General features: G+C 39.1%; 4 protein-coding genes, 1 non-coding gene and 2 pseudogenes across 8 annotated transcripts; 5 read left to right on the forward strand and 2 right to left on the reverse strand.

Annotated features, from left to right (window-relative positions):
* Positions 1-7: 7 nt before the first annotated feature.
* On the reverse strand, positions 8-4,009 carry LOC130504431 (pantothenate kinase 2-like; annotated as a pseudogene).
* Positions 4,010-4,885: 876 nt separating this feature from the next.
* LOC108843538 (nuclear matrix constituent protein 1) lies at positions 4,886-7,855 on the forward strand. Its single transcript, XM_018616756.2, is given in 10 exon segments — positions 4,886-4,992; positions 5,141-5,240; positions 5,537-6,165; positions 6,167-6,543; positions 6,546-6,657; positions 6,659-6,701; positions 6,703-7,072; positions 7,075-7,159; positions 7,161-7,716; positions 7,718-7,855. Coding segments are annotated over 9 exon segments (2,274 nt in total). The 5' UTR covers positions 4,886-4,992; positions 5,141-5,174; the 3' UTR covers positions 7,754-7,855.
* A 369-nt stretch (positions 7,856-8,224) lies between these two features.
* Positions 8,225-8,838, forward strand: LOC130504432 (ATP synthase subunit b', chloroplastic-like; annotated as a pseudogene).
* A 1,088-nt stretch (positions 8,839-9,926) lies between these two features.
* Positions 9,927-12,957, forward strand: LOC108842905 (E3 ubiquitin-protein ligase KEG). 2 transcript variants are annotated; one of them, XM_018615951.2, is made up of 7 exons: positions 9,927-10,026; positions 10,155-10,330; positions 10,496-10,611; positions 10,699-11,051; positions 11,139-11,230; positions 11,327-11,800; positions 11,872-12,957. In XM_018615951.2, exons 4-7 carry the CDS (start codon positions 10,701-10,703, stop codon positions 12,794-12,796), a joined length of 1,842 nt encoding a protein of 613 aa, XP_018471453.1. In that variant the 5' UTR covers positions 9,927-10,026; positions 10,155-10,330; positions 10,496-10,611; positions 10,699-10,700; the 3' UTR covers positions 12,797-12,957. The 2 variants fall into 2 exon arrangements, with proteins under 2 accessions (XP_018471453.1, XP_018471454.1); XM_018615952.2 differs by lacking the exon at positions 10,496-10,611.
* On the reverse strand, positions 12,908-14,377 carry LOC108842906 (uncharacterized). 2 transcript variants are annotated; one of them, XM_056999043.1, is made up of 6 exons: positions 14,309-14,377; positions 14,037-14,239; positions 13,859-13,958; positions 13,668-13,767; positions 13,450-13,544; positions 12,908-13,377 (listed from the first exon to the last, which is right to left on the reverse strand). In XM_056999043.1, exons 2-6 carry the CDS (start codon positions 14,182-14,184, stop codon positions 13,074-13,076), a joined length of 747 nt encoding a protein of 248 aa, XP_056855023.1. In that variant the 5' UTR covers positions 14,185-14,239; positions 14,309-14,377; the 3' UTR covers positions 12,908-13,073. The 2 variants fall into 2 exon arrangements, with proteins under 2 accessions (XP_056855023.1, XP_056855024.1); XM_056999044.1 differs by having other exon boundaries at positions 14,330-14,346.
* Positions 14,378-14,473: 96 nt separating this feature from the next.
* On the forward strand, positions 14,474-14,546 carry TRNAR-UCU (transfer RNA arginine (anticodon UCU)). Its single transcript has one exon. It is a non-coding gene; the product is annotated as a tRNA-Arg (tRNA).
* A 70-nt stretch (positions 14,547-14,616) lies between these two features.
* LOC130504433 (FBD-associated F-box protein At5g22730-like) lies at positions 14,617-16,616 on the forward strand. 2 transcript variants are annotated; one of them, XR_008941260.1, is made up of 4 exons: positions 14,617-14,851; positions 14,949-15,929; positions 16,024-16,155; positions 16,236-16,616. XR_008941260.1 is itself a non-coding variant. In XM_056999045.1 (3 exons), the coding sequence occupies exons 1-3, from the start codon at positions 15,903-15,905 to the stop codon at positions 16,512-16,514; spliced, it is 438 nt and encodes a 145-aa protein (XP_056855025.1). In that variant the 5' UTR covers positions 14,643-15,902; the 3' UTR covers positions 16,515-16,611. The 2 variants fall into 2 exon arrangements, 1 of the variants encoding a protein (XP_056855025.1); XM_056999045.1 differs by having other exon boundaries at positions 14,643-15,929; positions 16,236-16,611.
* The last annotated feature ends 4,497 nt before the right edge of the window (positions 16,617-21,113 follow it).

Here is a 21,113-nt window from a genome sequence, read left to right on the forward strand (position 1 = left end):
TTTAATACCTTTGCTTGATGCTACTATAGGCATCAACAAACTGGAATTCCCTTAAGCATTCTTCCCTAAGTTCCAGGAGATTTGCTAGCCCCAGCTTTCCATATGCAGCTGGCTCTTCCATCAATCTCCAGCCAGAGGCAAAAAAATATATCAAGATTTTTCTGTTTTATAGATTTTGTTGTATGATGAACCAGACCTTGCCAAATGAGCAGAAAAAGCACGAGAAAAAGCATCACCACGCCTTTTCGCATCTTCAGTTCCTCCTTCACTAGCCACAGCCTATAAGCCATGTCCATAGAATCAAAGTGAAGCATGTGTTAATAGCCATAAAGAAAATCTTTACCACCAAAAAAGGTGGAACCAAATTCATGTGTGTTAACATTTAATAGTTACCGTATCAACGAGGTCTGGCAAATGCTCAGACAACACTTTGAGCCAGTACCTAATACACCGAAACAATAAGCAATCTAAAAAAACAATTGTTTCCAATAAAAAAAACAAATATTACTCACTCTCTTTCGCCTTGGTCTGATAAGTCAATCGTGTTAGGCTCATACCTGTAGAGTAAAACGACCGAAAGTGAATCCTCAACAAGCGGCAAACCATCAGAGATACGTACTCAGGGACAAGTCCACTTACGTTTTGGGGTCAGCCAGCAAAGGGAACACCTCTAGCGTGGGAACAAGATGGAGAACGCCAACATTTAAAGCACTGGCGTCAGATCTTAGAGGACTACCTCTTGATGAAGGAACATCAAACCCTCCAAGACCAGTTGTTTTCGATGGAGTCATCGGTACAGGCGCAGTTATTTCAGTTCCTCTACGCACAAACTTCTCCATCCACGAAATCTGAAAAAGCAACCGGGAAAACCACCTTTAATACCCAAACCGGAGTGAATATACAGAACGCTTATAAACTAGTTGAAGTGGTGTCTCTTTAGAATAAGCCAAAGAAAGTTGAAAAAGTAAGAGGACCTGATTCCAACTAGTATTCAGAAGTCAATGAACTAACCTCTGATGTATACATAAAATAAAGAAAGATACTCTCGTATTTTATATATGACCAGAAATCAATAGAGCAATCAATCTCCCTAAGTAATAAAATATAATATAGACGAGAACTTAATCTTTCTTTTTATTAATCTTTCTGTCACATAAAAGTGATACTTTGTACAAATAAGAAAAAGTCAGCAGCATACTTCACAGGCAATATATCAATACAAGCATAACTACGAACTGAAAAGAGAACAAATAAAAAAGAATCATAAATCCGAATTGTTCTGCAGATCATTGATTTGATAAGTAACTTATACGTAACATATAACTAATAATATATATTCTCTGCTCAGAACCAGACTCTTAAATATATTCTAGTGACAAACTAGTCAGCAGACACGCCATGGAAAAAGATCATTCGTCCGTGAAAAAATCAAACAATTGTCAAAATTAAAATTCTGTCCAGTTTCAAGAACATAATCATATTCTATAATGGTATTGCCTAAAGAATATACTATAATGGTACGCAACACGCACTAAACCCATCACAAGGTATAAACGGTTACGGTATCATGGGAATATTTTTAGCAAGTACCATATCCAATCATGGGAATCTATTGCTGTCAGTTTCAGAAGTACCTTCTCGTTCAGGTCACCGAGTGGTGGTCCATGGATATTTCCTCCAGTGTATGGTGCACCCATTGGGAACCTCTCCACCAACTGATGTGACATTAAATCATCCAATCCGTGCTTCTCATAGCTCATGAACGCGCCCATAGCACCAAGAAAGCCTTCATGCCTCAAGAACATAGCTTGCATCTCACCTTTCGACCTTAGGTGTGATCAAACACAAAAATATTAAAGAGCTTAGGTTATTATAAAGTGGAGTAACGCATAGCACGTCTAGGTTCAAGTTTGTGAGTGAAGTTACCAGAAATGTACAGCAAACGAGATTGTGTCCATGGTATAAGCATGACCCCTTATGAAAAATCCTCCAAAAAATATTCTCTTCAACCCAAAGCGAAGGGCGTTCAAGTATGATATCTACATAGCAAAATATACAAAATCATAAACACAAATAATATTGTCCATACAGACACTGTGTGGTACACGACCACATACCTGTCCAATGTTGTATGAGATCATCCGCAAAAGAGACAAGGAGATATCTTCAGGTCTGTAATCTTCCAGCTCCTTGTTTTCAGATATGGCCTTGCCAAAACTAGAAGCTATTGTTGAAGCAGAGAGGCCAATCTGTAATGTTGATTAATGAGAATCACTATTAAGCATTCTTGTTTATAACAGAAAAACAGATTAATACCTTGGAGTAATCCATGCCACCGTATATATCACCAACAAGCATGTCAATGGTACTATTGTCTCCCTTTTGGCTGAGTTCTAGCAGTTCATCGAAACTAAAACAGAAGAAAACATAGTTAAGCATAGGAAAGAAGAATATAAAGAAGCATTAAAAAAATCAGATTCATTATGACCTCTTGCACTTGGTTAGAAGTTTTCCTAAGCCCCAATAGGTACCACCACCAACATTTGTCCCACTCACACGTTCAAACTTTCCTTCCCCATCAACCTGCACTTATTGAAAAGCCTTTTCGTGAAATCTCTATAGGTTCATGCAATTTTTCTGATCTCGCAAAATCTATAGGCAAAAGGTAAACAAACACCTTGATTATGCTGACACCAGATCCAACGTTAACAAGAAGATAGGGGTACAAGTCATTGGGATCTATCTGTACAAATTCTTTCTCAGCCTCCATGTGCGTGAAGGCCTCGTGTCGAATAGCCTTCAGAAAAAAAACGTGAAAAAAATATAAAATCCAAACGTATACTGGCAGACACACTCAGATTGCAAGTGCTAGTAAAAGACATACTACATGGTATGTTGAATATAAAGAAAGGTCTTTACTTACCTTGAGCAAAAAATTTGCACCAGAAACAAGGCAATGCATTTCATCTTCTTTTTCAATACTAACGCCCAGCCGTTCCTTGAACAAGTCTGCAAATTTATAGGCCCCACCACCTGTAACCTGTAAGATACATATGTACTTATCTGTTTAAAACAAAGCAATCATCAACTAATCTCAAAGCCAAATCTACAAAATCACATTACATGAATATATAAAAAAAACAATGATTATGAGAATTTATAATGTTTTCTGGTGCCTCAGAAGACAAAAGGAGGTAACTATATAAGGAAAGAGTCATATAATGTGTGAAATTTTAAAAAAACAAGTAAGACATCAACATGTCATTTACCTTGATAACACCAGTCCCCAAAGGAAGGGTCTTCGAACTCCAAGGATAAGATCTATTCATTGATTCAAATCAACAATTGGTTGACACCAAAACCCAGTTTTTGTAACAAAGCATTCTAGCTATGAGAAGAGATAATAGGCAAATATACCTCGGCGATGAAGCTGCTTAGAATGGATAAAATCCAACACTCGTTTATTTTGTGTGTCTCAAACTTGACGAAGTGAAGTCTACCACCAAGAACAGGATAGCTTCTGAGGTTGCCACTGGTTATTATACCCAACCTCTCCTTGATGGTCCTCTTCCGCTTATCATCATCGTTTGAGTAGTCCTCCTCGTGCCGACGTGAGAAATACAGCAACTTTATCAGAGATCCTGTGTCCCAGATAAAACTCAAATGGTTTTACATATTTCAAACACAGCCAATGAAAGAAGGCACATAAACACAAGTGTAGTAGAATCATACCACCAATATCAAGTGCCAAATGAGAGATATCATCAGACTGATTAGGCAATAGAATGGTGGGATCTCTCTCCTCGAATTTCCCTGAATTTCAGCTTTGCTCAGATCAAGCTGTGGTCTAGAGCCGGATCTGTGAATAGAAGGCCCAGGAGCAGAAGGAGCCATATCTCTCTCACCACTACCACCACCAGAAACACAGGCCTGAGATCTTGCTTCAGCTTCTTTTTTACCGTCAGAGAATTGGATCATGCTGCTCATCATCATCTCCTGGACCCGCCATATATATATATCCTTTTTTTTATATAAAAAAGTTAAAAAATAAGACACACCCAGAAAAGTCGGATCACCAACAACTGCCTAACATTACAAAAAGGAGTATTAAGATGTTATCTTCAATTAGAGCCAAACAAGCTAGAAACCCAGAACACAGAGAGTTTAGTCAGCAAAAACCAAAAAGCATAAGGACACGAACTGCGAAGACTTTCAAAGTACCCCTCAACAACTAACATAATGTTGACTAATTATGTCACATTTATCTTCTATATAAATGTAAATTTATGATTATTAAATAATATTGATAATTTGATAACTTACCACTTAATTTTTTTTTAATTACATTGTAAGTAAATGCATGCCTAAAATTATGGATTAGGGTTGTGGTGTTGTAGACCAAACTCAAAATCAAAACTCAAACTCAAACCTGTTTATGAGAAGTTTGGGTAAGAAGAGGAAAGAAGTGGAGATGAAAGCCTACTCATATGAGAGAGTTCGTTTTATGTTAGTTATGCTACTCTGTCTTCGATGCTAATGGATCTTATTAATACTATTGGGCTTATTGGTGATTAAATGGCCTTATGGGACCCAAATACTACACTTATTTTTATTTCGTGAATGATAATGACAGACTCACTTTAATCGTTGGCCCATTTATAACCACGCGACTTATTATTAAAAAGAAAAACCATGCCAAGTCACCAAAAAACCTTATTTTAGTACTAAAATAGATCCCGTGGCGGCAAATTTAACACGTGGACATGCCGACATAAAACTTGTGAATAAGGGCAAAAGAAGACTATTGGCTTTAGCGACGATCTCACTCGCCAGCCAACACGAGCCTCTATTTCTTTTTTCTAAATCCTTAAAACAAAAAATTAATTTTTAGTTTTATCCAAAGTCGGGTCCTTTTCAATGATCCATTGCCTTCTCCTCTGCAATCCATTCCTTACCTTATTGCTCCAACCTGCCAGCTTACATTTTGCATTTGTATTCTCTCTCTCTCTCTCCCCCCTTCTTAGATTCTTCTTCTTCTTCTTCGATTTGGGTTTGCTCTCATTAGCCCTCTTCAAAGGCCACTTCCTTAATCATACGACTGAAACAGAGATAAAGAGTTACTTGTTGTTCTTCTGTGTAGGAAGGAAGGAGATTGTTTGATATGCTCTCGTGAAATGGGTTTCTCTCAGGCTATTCGCCTGAACCTTTCTTCCTACTCTTCTCTCTCTCCCTGCCATCAGGTTTTCCACCTTCTCACTTACCTTTCCTCTATTACAACACTTTTTGATTCTCATTACATTCTCAAACTGTTGTATTTTTTTTTGTTAAAAAAGCTCAGAACTTTCGTGATGTTTTTTTGCTGTCTTATTATTATTTGGGTTTTGTTCTCTTATTATTCTTTGCTTTCCTCAAAATGATGCTTTGTGTCTGCCCCAAAACCATCAAGTTTTGCTCTTTTTTTTTTTAAACTTTTCCTTACAAGAAAATGAAGACTTTGAGTTTTATTTTGATTGTGTTTGTTATTTACTTGATGCAGACAAGTGTAAATCAGAAGCAGAAGACTCTAGTTGCGTTCAAAGGAAAGAGACGTTCTTTACTCAACGTTAAATCAGTCCTGAACAATACAAGACCAAGCTTCAACGACAATGGAACAGCCGAGCCTTCCAAGGTTCTTTTGGATAAACTATTCGCTCGGACACAGGAACTGGAGGGCCAAACGAGTCAGAACTCGGTGTATCCTCCTCCTGATGAGCCTCTGTCCTACTCAAGCAGCCTTGAGTCTGAACTCCAGGCTGCGCTAATGGCCTTGTTGAAACGGGAAGAAGATTTGCATGATGCAGAGAGGAAGGTTCTCTCCGAGAAGAAGAAACTAAACCGGGCGAAGGAAGGGCTGGAGAAGCGGGAGAGAGTGATCGCCGAAGCTTCTTCGAAGCACGAGAGTCTACAAGAGGAGCTGAAGCGGGCCAACGTGGAGTTGGCTTCACAGGCAAGAGAGATCGAAGAGTTGAAGCATAAGCTTAGGGAAAGAGACGAGGAGCTCGCTGCTATGCGGTCGTCCTTGACTTTTAAAGAGCGTGAGCTGGATCGAATGCGCGTCGAGATTTCGATCAAAAGCAAGGAGGTTTCCGTGGCGAGTTTTGAGTTTGAGAACAAGTCACAGCTCTTGCCAAGCCAACGAGATCGTCAAGAGACAGGAAGATGAGATAAATTTACTTCAGAGAGCACTCAAGGAGAAGGAAGAAGAGCTAGAAGTCTCTATAGCGGCGAAGAAGCTTGAGGGGGAAAAGCTCAGAGAAACAGAAGCCAGCTTGAGGAAGCAGACGGAAGAGTGGTTGGTAGCTCAGGTTGAAGTGAGTAAGCTTCAGGAAGTAACCGTGAAACGCTTGGGAGAAGCTAACGAAACCATGGAGGACTTCAGGAGAGTGAAGAAGCTTCTGACCGATGTGAGATTCGAGCTTGTTTCTTCACGGGAAGCTTTGTTATCTTCAAGAGCGCAAATGGGAGAAAAGGAACTGTTATTAGAAAAACAGCTAGAAGAACTCGAGGACAGAGGAGAAGCGTGTTGTCGTATATGCAAAGCTTGAGAGATGCTCGCAGTGAAGTAGAGAGCGAGAGAGTAAAGCTCAGAGTCGCTGAGGCTAAGAACTTTGCACTCGACGGAGATATCACTCCAAAAAGAACTCTTGGAAGAACTACGAGAGAGAGTTGAAGAAAGAGAGATCTTTATTGGAGAAAGCTATGCTTGATATCTCCACCATTCAAGACGAGCTCGACAAGAAAACTAACGAGTTTCAGGTGTCACAGAGTCTACTTCAAGAGAAAGAGTCGAGCTTGGTGGAGGCCAAGCTAGAGATTCAGCATCTGAAGTCTGAACAGGCTTCTCTAGAGCTATTACTGCAAGAAAAAGATGAAGAGCTCACTGAAGCGAGGAATAAACTGGAAGAAGTGAACCGTGAGGTTACAGAGCTAAAGATGCTTATGATCAATAGAGAAGATGAGCTTACGCAGGCAGCTGAATTGCTGAAGGAGAAAGACGTCCACCTTCACAGAATCGAAGATGAGTTAGGCAGTTCGAGATGCGAGTGAGTGAAGCTGAGATGGTGGTGGAAAGAATCGCAGAGCTGACTAGCAGATTGGTTATGTCAACCACCAAGGATCTTGATAAGCGTTGAAGCACTAGAGAAACAACCTCGTGTTGATTACGGAATGGAGAACAAGCGGCTGGTGATGGAGTTAAACTTCACCAGAGAGAATCTACGGTTGAAAGAGATGGAGGTTTTAGCTGCGCAGAGGGCTCTGACGTTTAAAGACGAAGAGATCAATGTGGTGATGGGAAGACTAGAAGCAAAGGAGAGGGAACTCAAGAAACTGAAAGAAGAAACTGACAGTGATAGTGAAGATTTGAAAATGCTATACGCATTGGCGCAAGAGAGAATAGAAGGGAAAACAATGGGTGATCTAGCCATAGAGAAGCTTCAGCTAGAGGCAGCTCAGCTCGAAGTGGAAGCTGCAACGAGCGCATTACAGAAGCTTGCGGAGATGAGCACAGAGCTTCTAACTCAAGCTGACATGAGTATCATCGATGCAGATTCTAGTTTCGTTGTGATACCAGATGACGAGGTTAATCAGCAGGAAAACAGTTGTATAGACGAGGTAAAAACAGAAGTTGGGAGGCTCTGGTCATTGACAGAGAAACTCCTAGAGAATGCAGGAATGCGTTGATGGTACATCCACATGTATTGAAGGATTATGAAGAGATTAGATCATGCAGATTAACTTTATAAGGTTCATCTGTGATGTGATTTTTTGTGTGTGGATCTGTAGTCTTACCTGGTGTTAAATAAAATATGTTGAGTCTCAAAACTAAGATTGTTCTGCATACAGGGACTGTAAGGTTAGACATGTAACTGTATCCTCTTACATCTCCTTGTAAGAATAAAACATCTGATCACCAAATGACATTATGGTTAAATGGTAAAATTTAAATTACAACTCTGGTTTTTGTTTGTTTTACATGTTTTTTTTTGACATCATTTGTTTGCATTTATGATTTAACTAAAAGTAACTTATAATGTCAAAAAAAAAAAAAAAACTAAAAGTAACTTATATATTTGAACTTTTTTTTATATATAACTTTTTTTATATATTTGTTTTGTTTTCTAATAATATTTTTCCTGCCCTTACATTTGTAAGCTCACCACCACAGCCTTTGCTCTTATTTTGTGTGGTGAAGAGAAGAGATAACATTCCTAAGAAGATTACAGGATTACAGAGATACAGTGTTTGAGCATTCTCTCATCTCTCCAAGCCAAACCTCTCTCTCTATCTCTCCCTCTGTGTGCTTGTGTGTGGCCATGGCTAACTCGATAATGGCTTCCTCCAAACCCCTCATCTTCCTCTCCTCCTCCTCAACTCAACCAAGCCGCGTCCACCTCCCCGCCAAACTCCCCCAAATCCCCAAACCCATCTCCTCCTCCTCCGACCTCCGCAGCAAGGCTCTGTCTTTCTCCTCCGCCACCGTAAAGTCTCTAGCTTTAATAGCCGCCCTGGCTCCTCCCTCGATGGCCGAAGCGATGGAGAAGGCGCAGCTCTTCGACTTCAACCTGACGCTCCCGATCATCGTCGTGGAGTTTCTCTTCCTCATGTTCGCGCTGGACAAGGTGTACTACTCGCCGCTGGGGAACTTCATGGACAAGAGAGACGGGAGAGATCAAGGAGAAGCTGGCGAGCGTGAAGGACACATCAACGGAGATCAAGGCCCTCGATGAACAAGCCGACTCTGTGATGAGGGCTGCTAGGCTGAGATCGCCGCCGCGCTTAACAAGATGAAAGAAAGAGACGGAGGTAAGGAGAAAAAAAACATTTTGTGATTATTATTATTGTCAGATGGTAGTAGTGGGGAAATGAAATGAAATGAAATGAAATGAAATGATGGTGTGAAATTATTTGGGGCAGGCGGAGGTAGAGGGAGCAGCTGGCGGAAGGAAGGAAGAAGGTGGAGGCGGAGCTGCAGGAGGCGCTGGCGAGCTTTGGAGAAGCAGAAGGAAGTTACCATTAAGGCTCTTGATTCTCAGATCGCTGCTCTTAGTGAAGACATTGTCAAGAAGGTTCTTCCTTCTTAATAAACAAACAAACTCTTTCTGTGTTCTGTCTTTTCTCATTTCTCATTTTATAAGACATTACTGTAAATCTCTCTTCTTCTCTTCTCTATCTGTCTCTCTTGGATTTGTTCGTTTAATCAAGAAGAACAATTTTATATATGTAAGTTTTTTTTATAAATGATTAGCTCTCTCTTTTCGTATTTAGTTTGATAGTGATTGAAAGTTGGCTGTTGTGGATGAATCTTCGTAGACTCTTATGGTCACGAAATTTTCATGTCTCTTTGAAATGAAATCAAACTAACAAAGAGCAAATGAGAGTTTGAACAGAACAGAGCAACTGACGCTGTCAAAACCAAACAGTCTAGCTTCAAACTAAATGGATTCACAGACAGTAAACTGGGCTCTGGTCCAACAAGGAAGCCCAACCTTCAACCGTCACTATTATCGGCGTTTCTTGTCACTTGTCACGCCGTAATGTTTGTTTATCCAGCGCCTGAGCAACAGAAGAAACAAAGGGGTTGGGGATCTGGGGGAGCTACTTGGTCTCATGATGTTTTTTAACATTACAGATCTTGTTCCACGCAACACCACTGTAACACTTCAGCTTAGAGTCTGTCGTGAGGATTACCCTCTGTTTGTTTAGTGGATACTGTCATTAAATTTATCTGTCCTAGACTGCTAGGATGTGGTCCTAAGCGATGGCTAAAATCATCCTTATAATCTGAGTCTAATTAAATATGTTTTAACCAAAGAAAGCTTTTGGTTGTTCAAATAAAAAAAAATTAAATTTCTTTTTGGGTTTTGGTTAGCTAAAATAAAAGTAAAGTGGGCTTTTGTGGTTGTGGTATTATGTACGGTAAGGTGTCTCATTAAAACAAACTTACGGGGCCTCCACGCCTTCCTCCTTCCTTCCATCGTCCTTCAGGTTCTCTCTCGCTTCTCTTCTGTCTTTATCAGCTTCTCAAGTTACTTGTTACACTTTCCGATGATCCTGTTTCTTTATTAGTTATATATTTTTTTGTTTTTTTCTTCTGTTTCTCTCTCTTTCATCAGGAACTCGTAGTTATCATTACCCAACCAGCGGTGTTAGGTTTTTATCACTCTTCTTCGTCTTCGCCGTCACTACCTTGGTGTTACGGTTTCGAAAAGCCTTCTTAATAATCCGTCGAAATTTCTGTTTCATACGCAAGTCCTCTCCCTTCATTGCCGGTTTTGCAAATTTCGATCTAGTAAGATTTTGACTTTTCTTTGTTTGATTGATTGACTTATTGTTCTATATATCTTGCGCTAATTGAGTTTCATTTTGATGGGCTACTGTTTGCTTGTTCGTTCTCCTACTTCTCCACGACACTTGTCTTTGTCCCTTGTTTGTATCGCTTACCTCTCTCTTGAAGAATAATAAACACACGTATCTTACTTTTTCTCTTCCATTACATATACTGTGAGGTTTCTGTTTCACATTTTTGCTTGCTTCGATCTGCTCGTAAGGATTAGTTAAACAAGTTAAAAGGTTGTTCCTTTTTTTTTTACTATGTTCTTGTTACTTACCATACTTTGAGTCGTAACGGTTGAAACTATTTTTTTTTTCTTGGTTCAGATATGGCTTCAAAGATAAGTGCTGGAAAGACGGATGATTCCGAGTACGAGATCATCGAAGGTGGCTCTGAGAGCGCTTTAGCAATTAGCACGACGAGCCCTTGGATGAACTCTGCAACCTTGAAGCTTCGCCATCGAATCGGAAGAGGTCCCTTTGGTGATGTTTGGTTGGCTACTCATCATCAGTCTACCGAGGACTACGATGAGCATCATGAAGTCGCCATCAAAATGCTTCATCCCATCAAGGAGGATCAAAGGAAGGTTGTGGTTGATAAGTTTGAGGATTTGTTTTCCAAGTGTCAAGGAGTTGACAATGTATGTCTGCTCCGTGGTGTCTCTAGCATTAGTGGAAGGGTAAGTTCAAAAACAAAAAACAAACATATTGTTTCTCTTAGTTTCCTTTTTTTGTTTTTTTTAATTGGAGATTTGTGAGTTTTGTAGATATGTATCATCATGAAATTCTATGAGGGATGTGTTGGTGACAAGATGGCTCGGCTCAAAGGAGGAAAGCTTTCACTCCCTGATGTTTTGAGGTAATATTTGCATTATACAAGCAAGCAGCTCCTAATAGTAATGTCTTCTTCACTCTTTTATAGCGTACTAATGTCTTCTTATCTATGTTGAAACAGATATGGGGTTGATCTGGTTACAGGGATCCTGGAGCTGCACTCAAAAGGGTTTCTGATTCTCAATCTCAAACCCTCTAACTTTCTCCTCAGTGATAACGACAAGGCCATCCTCGGGGATGTTGGAGTCCCTTATCTCCTTCTTAGTATCCCTCTGCCAAGTTCTGATATGACGATGAGACTTGGAACTCCGAACTACATGGCTCCAGAACAGTGGCAGCCGGAAGTAAGAGGTCCCATGTCCTTTGAGACTGATTCTTGGGGGTTCGGATGCAGCATTGTGGAAATGCTCACTGGTGTTCAACCTTGGTGTGGCAAATCCGCCGATGAGATATACGACTTAGTTGTCAGAAAGCAAGAAAAGCTTAATATCCCCAGTGGCATACCACCTCCGTTGGAGAACCTTCTTCGAGGTTGCTTTATGTATGATCTTCGAAGTAGACCATCCATGACTGACATCTTACGTATCTTGAAGAGGTAAATCATTCCTTGCCACGATTGTAAGATCAGTGCAAAAGTGTGTATATTAACTGGAACTGATTGTGCAGCTTGCAGAACTCAGAGGAGGAAGAGGTGTGGGGAGGCATTGATAGTAGAGAAATCAGGAAGAGCTCGGCTACTCTCGGTTACACAGAATGGTTTCTTTCAAAGGATCAGCTGCGAGTGGGCGACACGGTGCGTTCAAGAAAGCCTGCCAATTCTTTTAAGCATGAGAACATGGATGTGCCAGAAGGAACAGTGGTTGGTTTAGAACGTGACACCGACCCAGATGAGTTTGCTCTGGTTAAAGTCCATGGTGTTCACGATCCGCTGAGGGTTCACGTATCAGTTCTCGAACGGGTGACTAACGGCTTAGCTTCTGGAGATTGGGTACGTCTGAAGGATGGAGAAGACAAGAGGCACTCTCTTGTTGGTGTTTTCCATTCAATAGACCGTGATGGAAACGTGGCTGTTGGGTTTATAGGGTTGCCAACTCTCTGGAAAGGGACTTCGTCGCAGCTTCAGATGGCTAAAGGATACAGTGTGGGTCAGTTCGTGAAGATCAAAGCCAACGTAGTCATCCCGAGATTCAAATGGATGCGTAAAGGTAGAGGGATTTGGGCAACGGGAAGGATCTCTAAGGTTTTACCAAACGGTTGCCTCGAGGTGGAGTTCCCTGGAGTGTTGCCTTTTGGAGAGGAGCATGGAAGCTGTCTTGCGGATCCAGCTGAAGTAGAGATTGTGAACTTCAACACATGTGAAGGAGTTGTGAAAAAATATCAGCATCTGGAGGACTTTCACTGGGCTGTGAGGCCTTTGCTGATTGCAATGGGTTTATTGACAGCGATGAAGTTAGGGTTATTCGTTGGGAAGAAAGCAGGAAGATCAAAGGATGGGAAACAGCGTGATGGCTCTGGTGGACAAGGTGGTGATTGTCAGATTGTGGATGGTCAGGACTCTGGCAAGTCAAAGTGGCTTGTGTTCAGTGTTTAAGGATGTGCTTGGGTCTGTCTGGTATGCTCTGATATAATCTATGTTCTAGTAGTAATGGGTACATGTACATAATAATAACTTTGTTTTACTTTCGTATGATGTTTGATGATATCAAAGCATATAACATCATCTTTATAAAAAACCAAAGACTCGTCTTATCATTCGTTTCTTACAAAGTGCTGGTCAGGCCTCCAAACATATAAACATGAAGATTGGGAAAATAAAAATCTCTACAAGAACCAAACGAGAAGAATGTTTAGCAGAGTAGTAATGAGTCTTATTTCATGTTTTCAGAGATGAGTTTCTTCCTGTTCCAGACATCCTTGTCCGAGTAACACCTGAAACGAAACCTTGCGATGAGGTTGTTAAAAGCTCTGAGGTGACTCGTCGTAGAAGAAGCAGTCACGTTTCTGTGTTTAGTTCCTCGTTGACTTGGTGTTGACTTGTAAGAGAGCCAACCTCCCAGGAATACAGTCGAGAGAAAGCCTGGTTGTGTCTTAGTGATGGATTCAACACCGTCTTCTTGTCCTTGTGTTGCTTTCTTTTCCCAGGTTTTGGTTTTTAGGGAGAACCTAGATGGTCTAAAAACATGTATACGCCTCATGAAATGCTAAAAATATGAAAAGGAAATGAAAAGAGAAAAGATTTCTAACAGTTTGAGTTGTTTCAAAGAAGAAACATGTGGTGTCTTGCTATTATGGTTCACCATCATGGTGCAGTAGTTTGATATATGGCGGATGAACCGAAGCTGAAATGATGTTTGTCAGTGGTAAAGATCAAACAAATATCAGACTCATGGATGATGCATTTCAATCAAACTATGTAGTTGCCTTGTTACATGAGTGAAGAAAAGAGGGAGGCGAGTACAAACCTGGTCTCCGTCTTTAATGCCGAACTCGATGAGGTAGTTAGCCTCGTTAAGCAATATGTGATCTCCATAGGATAAGCAGAACTGTGCCCAAACATGCGGCCTACATCGAAGTGGTACTCACAAAAGAGTAAGATTAAAGATCATCAATAATCACATAAAGATAGACACAAGAGGAAAGTTAAAAAAGATACCAAGAGACTTTGCCAACGCCAGTGATGGGCAAGTGAGAAAACGCAGCTTCTACAGCCATCTTGAGCTCACCTACTGTTGCTGTCTTCATCACTTGAATATCTACACAGAAACGACTAGCTCAAAATCAAGTTCAAAAAGTTGATTATAAGAAAGCAAGAAGATGATGGTTCGTAGTACCAAAGGAAGATCCATCAAGTTTGAGAACAGTGAGTTTGATGGGCTCCTCGGGCATCTGGTTATAATTAAAACTCCTCCGGCGAGGGAGACCATCGATGAGGCGGAGAGGAGAGATAGAAGCAGCCAAAGAGCGGCGTGGAACTTCCATGGGAAAAAATCAAGAACAAGAAACTGGTTTTTTCTTTTTCTTTTCTTTTACCTGACTAAAGAAAGACAAAAGTGTGGAAGTTGAGTGTCAGAGTGGGAGAAGATGAGAGAGATAGTGGAGATACTTTGAAGGGAAACAGGGTTACTTCCTCAGGGATCTCTCTCTCTCTGCTTCTTTCCAGCTACTTTACTTTTTTCCCGGTTAGATATGTTTTGCTTTCTGAGAGAGCAATATCAAAATACTTTTAATTCTTGGTAATATAAAATGTAATAGAGCTGATGAACAACAAGCACCCATGGCCTAATGGATAAGGCGCTTGACTTCTAATCAAGCGATTGTGGGTTCGAGTCCCACTGGGTGTGTCTATTCTTTTTGTATTTGCCCAGTTAAGTTTATTGGTCCGAATATACGGTGCATAAACTATTTGATTAAAACTCAAAAAGCAAACCAGGAAATCAAATCACCAACCCAGCTTGAGTTGTGTCCCGTTTGAATTTCACAAAGGAGAGAGAGAGAGAGAGAGTGTTTGCATTCACTTCATCATATCTACTCTCTGTCTGACATTCATTACTCGTCTCTCCCATTAACCCTAAACTTTACTCTTCAAGTGAGAGCTTATCTCCGTTTCTGGCCGTTGAATCTTCAAAAAAAACCTAAAACCCATCAGGTCATTTCTTCACACGTTCTTGGATCCTTTCGTACTATTGTTGGTTTTGGGTGTTGTGAAAAGATCATCCTTTTGAGTTTTTTTTTGGTAAATGCAGAATCTTTGCGTTCAAGGTGTGATGGAGGAAAGAAATTCGAAAGAGAGAGGAAGATGCGTCGTTGATACCTCCTCAAGCACAACAAGAGAGGAGGATCTGATAAGCAAGTTACCAGACGCTTTGATCTCTAAAGTTCTGTCGTATCTTTCGACAAAAGAAGCTGTCGGGACTAGTGTTCTGTCCAGTAGGTGGAAAAGTCTCTGGCTTTTCTTCATCTCTGAGATAGATTTGGACACTTGTCAGTTCCGCTGCCTTTGTGAGTTTTATGGAAAAGTTTCTAGCTTCCTCCAGGGTAGAGAAGCCATGCTTGCACAAGGTCAAGCTCATTGTTGAGGATCTTTTTTGTTTATCCTCCTTTTATCACGCGGTGGATAGATCTCGTGGCAACACCTGAACTCGAGCATCTTGATCTCAAGTGTGAAAATGTGCTTTCTGGGTATTCTGGAGTGATGATGCCACTGAGCATCTATACATGTTGTCCAAAGCTTCTTCACTTAAGGCTCCATAGGGTGTTTGTGGGTACATTTGAGTCCGTCTCCTTACCTTGTCTCAAGACTATGCGTTTGGAAAACAATACATACGCCAGTGAAGCCTCTCTAGAGTTGCTTATCTCATCTTGTCCGGTTCTTGAAGATTTCAGCTTTGTTAGAAAGCTTGATTGTGGTATAAAGGCTTTACGAGTGCACTCTAAGACATTAACTAGTCTCAGTATAAGAACTGGTGCCATGATTGATTACAACGCCTTTCCTCCTCTTCTTGTACTCTCGAATGATCATGATAGTAGCGTGAGGGTTTTGATTAATGCCCCTAGGCTCAAGTATCTGAATCTCTCTGATCACATATCCGAGTGTAAATATCATAAGCAATCTAGGTTCCTTAACCAAGGTCAACCTTGATAGTTGTGGTGACTATCTCCCTGATCATTTCTTCACCAGTATCTCGCAAGTTAGGGATATGAAGATCATTCACTCAACTTTCAGGGTATGTCTGTCTACACATATAATTCTCGTTCATGAATCTTTTGCTTACAGATATATAGACTCATCTTGTTTTGTGTGTGTGTGTGTGTGAGTAGTTCATCCTCAAGATCAAGCCATTGCCCCAATTTTGCAACCTGTCATGTTTGGAAGCAAAGCTTTACTTTTGGGATATGGATATCCTTCTACAGTTTCTTGAAATCTGTCCCAATCTAACATCCCTCATCTTGGTAATGACTTGCATAAAAGTCTGGCTCATGCACTTCAGAGATTTAAAATCCATTCATTATTATGTTGTGTGTGTTTGCAGGATCTGTCTCATCCATCGATGTCGCTGAGACAAACAAGATTCACGCATGTGGCTGAGTGTTTGCTGTCATCGCTCGAGTTTGTAGAGATAGCAAGCCCTTTGGGAGGACTCCCTGTTGAAATAGAACCTGTAAGGTACTTTGCAGAAAACTCGGTAGTCCTCAAGAAACTTTCTCTGCGTTTGAAACCTTCCATGGATGAAGAAGATTCTGTCGCTTTAAGGGATCTCCTCCTTGCATTGCCAACGCTATCTAGCGCCTGTGAGATTGTGGTTTGTTGACCACTGTAATAGCTTTTATGGTTTTTGTCTATGATCAAATGTGGACTTGTTATTTGATCGACTTTTCACTCTTTGAGACTTTAAAAAAAAAAAAAAACATTTTACTAGACAATTGAAGAGACGAGAGAGCTGAGCCTTGATGACTTAGTTTTGGGTGAAACAAACATGTTTTAGATCTAAAGTAAAAGTCCACATCTACGGACACCATTTCAACAGTACCAAGGAACATTATTCCAGAGGGGAACATGTTTCTTCTATTGATATGCACATATGTTCTTGCAGTGAGATTTGTAACTCCAAATCTTCGGATATTTCGGTATAGGAATATAGAACCCGTTCGGGTATTTCTGTACTTCGGGTCGGGTTCGGATATTTTTAATTCGGGTTTGGTTATTTAAAATCGGGTTCGGATATTTAGATTTTAGAAGAAATAAAAATAAAATTTTCAATTTTTTAAGTTTCTTGTATTTAAAAATATATATTTCACTTAACTGATTTTTCTATTTTTTATAGATTGAATGATTAATAGATTTGGAGATAATATTTCAAAAATAAAAAAAAATAATTTGGCTATTGTTTTTAAATTTTGGATGTAACTTTTGTTAATACATGAAAAAAAAAGTTTGAGATGCATTTTAAATGAATATCAAATTATTTTCTTCATAATTATATATATACTATATGATCTTAAAGTATGTGTAACATCAATATAAATATTTTAAATAAAATGAGAGATGTAAACTAGAAAAATAAAGGTACGTATACATATGTTCGGCTATCTTCGGATATCCATTCGGGTTCGGGTACTAGGGGTGGGCGTTCGGATACCCGTTCGGGTTCGGATCGGGTATTTCGGATTTTCGGGTATTTCGGTATAGCAGTATAAAACCCGTTCGGGTATTTCTGTGCTTCGGGTCGGGTTCGGATATTTTTAGTTCGGGTTCGGTTATTTTGGATCGGGTTTTCGAATATTTAGATTTTGCGAAAAAAATTAACTTCTTCATTTTTCAAGTTTTTTTCTTTTAAAAAATATAAATTTTACTTAACTTATATTTTATTTTTAATACATTGAATGATTTGAAGATAAAATCTTAAAAATAAAATACACTAATTTGATTATTGTTTTAAAATTTTAGCTGTAGCTTTTGTTAATGCATGAAACTAAAATTTGGACATGCATTTTAAGCATTTTAAGTGAGCAAAAAATCACTTTTCTTGCAATTATATGTATATTATCTAATTTTAAATCATGTGTATAATTAATATAAGTATTTTGAATAAAATTAGAGAAGTAAACTATGAATATATGGTTAATAGTACATAAGTTCGGTTATTTTCGGATATCCATTCGGGTTCGGGTATTACCCGTTCGGGTTCGGATATCCAATCTCTCATAATTCAATACCCGTTCGGGTATTTTGCTACTTCGGTTCGGATTTCGGTTCGGGTTTTTTGGGTCGGGTTCGGGTGCCACTTCGGGTATCGGGTAAAGTGCCCACCCCTATCGGGTACTACCCGTTCGGGTTCGGATATCCAATCTCTCTTAACTTAATATCCGTTTGGGTATTTTGCTACTTCGGTTCGGATTTCGGTTCGGGTTTTTCGGGTCGGGTTCGAGTGCCACTTCGGGTACTGGGTAAAGTGCCCACCCCCACTTCACTTCTTTTCTTGATCGCAAATTATGTCACGTGTTTGTGTATATATGTGGGCTAAGGCCCAATTAAATACATGATTTTTGTATTGACTCGATAAAGTTTATGGGTTAAGCCTGATCGGATCTCAACATTGATATATTTTATTCCTTTTCGTTTTGGGCCGACATGATATTGCTATATGTTATTGAACTAATTTCAGTTACAAGCACAACAAAATATTCAAGATCAACTGTATGAGAAACACTGTATATTTTAGGCTAACAAGCAATGATTTACTATTTGAGGGTTTTCATAAAGGAGCGATAATTGACCATTGTGGAGAACGTTGATGACGAGCCGTTTTTTTTACATGCAAATCACGAGATAGGCTGGCATAATAATAGAAGCCATATTCTGAATTTTCGATCAACATTTGTAATGGATAGAAGAAGAAAAATAAACTCTTCCATCTCGTCCTCTTAAGGGGAAAACTCTACTGATAAGAGTTCATATGTCAACTTTCTGGAACTTGTAGCATCGTGTAAACGCAAGTTAAGGTAGAACCCAGGAATATTGTGAATGAAATGTTGTAGAATGAGATTACTTTGTAATTAGGAAGTTATACACTATACAAGAATCTCTGTAATTCTTATTTTGGTATAGACTTTTTGGTACTGAGAAGCAAAAGTTAGATCATATATATTTGAGTATTACCAATGCTCATTAAAGTTTCATAACTGTTAATCTCTTAGTGTCAAGAAGTTCGAACAATGAATGAATGGGGTAAAGTTTGTGGTACGATTCGTAAACTAGTAGTTGAGGAGACAAAGAAGAAACATGATAGGACTTTGGTATTTACAACTTGATGGAGACAAGACATTAAGCCAAGCTGTCCGAAACAGCACCGATCAGAACTCTTTTTCTCAGTGTTTTTGAGTTAAAAGTTAGATTCATTCACTTCTCCCCTTTCCTAGAACACTTGTTTGTCCCCCTCTTCTCACTCAAACAAACACTTTCTATCCTCCCACGTGCGTCCTTTATTATACATCTCACCACTTATAGATCTTGAATTTCAGTTCTCTAGTGGATTAGGTTTCTTGTCGGTAAATTATGTGACCATTATATTATTAGATTTGGGTATAATTTTATTCGTTTTGTACCTGCTGCTGAATAATTCTCATCCGATCCTAAAATAAGGATTTTAATATCATATCACATTAGATTTCCTTATATTTATGATGGTGAGATATTTTAGTATGTTTATTTATTTGTTCGCTTTTCTCCTCTTTAAAAATACTTGCATACCCTAAAATCATGCAAAAATTGATGGTGTTTCAGACTAAAAATGTTGATGAGTTATAGTTTATAAAAAAAGCATGACATTGACACTGAACGTATATACTACTAATATTCTTAACCAAAATATAGTATAAACTAATAACGTAACCAAAAATTGGGATAAACAAATAAGTCTTTATTGTTTTTAAAGTTTTGCTACTTTTCCTAATGAAATAATAACAAAACCAGTGAAGAATAGACTATCAATAGGAAATCGAATCAGGGCTTGGAACGTTCAACAAAGTTGTGTGATGTGCGGAGAAATAGATGAGACAAGAGATCATAATTTTTTGCATGTCCATACACTTTTACCGTGTGGGATACTCTCGTTAGCAGACTGAGTCGCGGAAGAACTGATCCAGACTGGACTATTACGCTGCAGTTTGTTTCTGCTAATACGCTGCAAAACTATGGACAAGATCCTTGTTAAAATAGTGTTTTAGACATGCATCTGTTACATGTGGAAGGAGAGGAATGAATGTAAACATCAGACAGGGTTTCGTACGGCTGCACAAGCCGTAAAGATCATTGATAAAACTGTACGAAACAGGATTAGCTCTCTTGGGTACAAGGCAAATCACAAATTTGCTGGATTACTAAGAAGATGGTTTGAAGTCACTGATCACCTATAAGAGTTGACATACTTTACACCAGTGTATAGTTTGATTTTTCAAACTCTCTGTTTTTCTGTAAATGTCTATTCTTTTACTATATTTTATCAAAAGAAAAAGTAATAATAATAACAAAACCAGATCGATCCACGAGCTAGACTACAAGTGTGAAAGTGGTTCCCACAAGTCATATGGTCCTTCAACTTTTAAAGCCCATTACTTCAGTGGTCGACCCGACACTACGGCACGAGTAGTCACGCACGCACGACTCTGTCCACGTGACATTCACGTTGATATTTCCCCATCTACTCTCAGCTGTTTGGTTGATCTTAAAAAACATGTAGACCAACCAAAGTTCATATTAATATTATGATATAGACTTCAGATTCAAGTGTCACTTTCGTAAACCAGATTTACATCTTACGGAATTATTTCTTGAAAAAGTTGTGGATTAACTTCTTAATATTATGTTATGCACAAGCACAACATATATCCTTATATCTACAGTACTTTTTCTTAAATTAAAACAAAGATATGTCAACGTCAAGCTAACAACTGAATTTAATAATTATATAGAATTTAAGTATTTGTTTGATCTATTTCTCTGGTCTTTATGGTGTTTTTGTTGCTTACTAAATCGGTTAGACCAAATAGTATAATTTAGTTTAATTACAGTTGCGAGTAATTCTAAGATTTGGAGAGAGGTACCTAGGTTATGAGTTCGAGTCTGTTGACTGTCATGGTAAGCTATCTAAACAAAACATCCGCAATAACAAAAATATGTTGTATGATCCATCTGCAAATAACAAAAACAAAACACTTGTTAAAGTGTTTAAAAAAACACTTGTTAAAGAAAATATTTTGTAAACAGTAACACATTCCTTCCCAAGTAGGGAAGTGTACTTCAAGCTCAGGATAGGCATACTAATAGCTAGCTCTTACTCTAAGTTGATCTAAATCTTCCCCAAAAAATTGTAGTTGAAGTCAAAATTGTAATAGTGAAATCAAGCTAGAAG

This window comes from Raphanus sativus, unplaced genomic scaffold, assembly GCF_000801105.2.
Source record: "Raphanus sativus cultivar WK10039 unplaced genomic scaffold, ASM80110v3 Scaffold1572, whole genome shotgun sequence".
Lineage (NCBI taxonomy): Eukaryota > Viridiplantae > Streptophyta > Magnoliopsida > Brassicales > Brassicaceae > Raphanus > Raphanus sativus.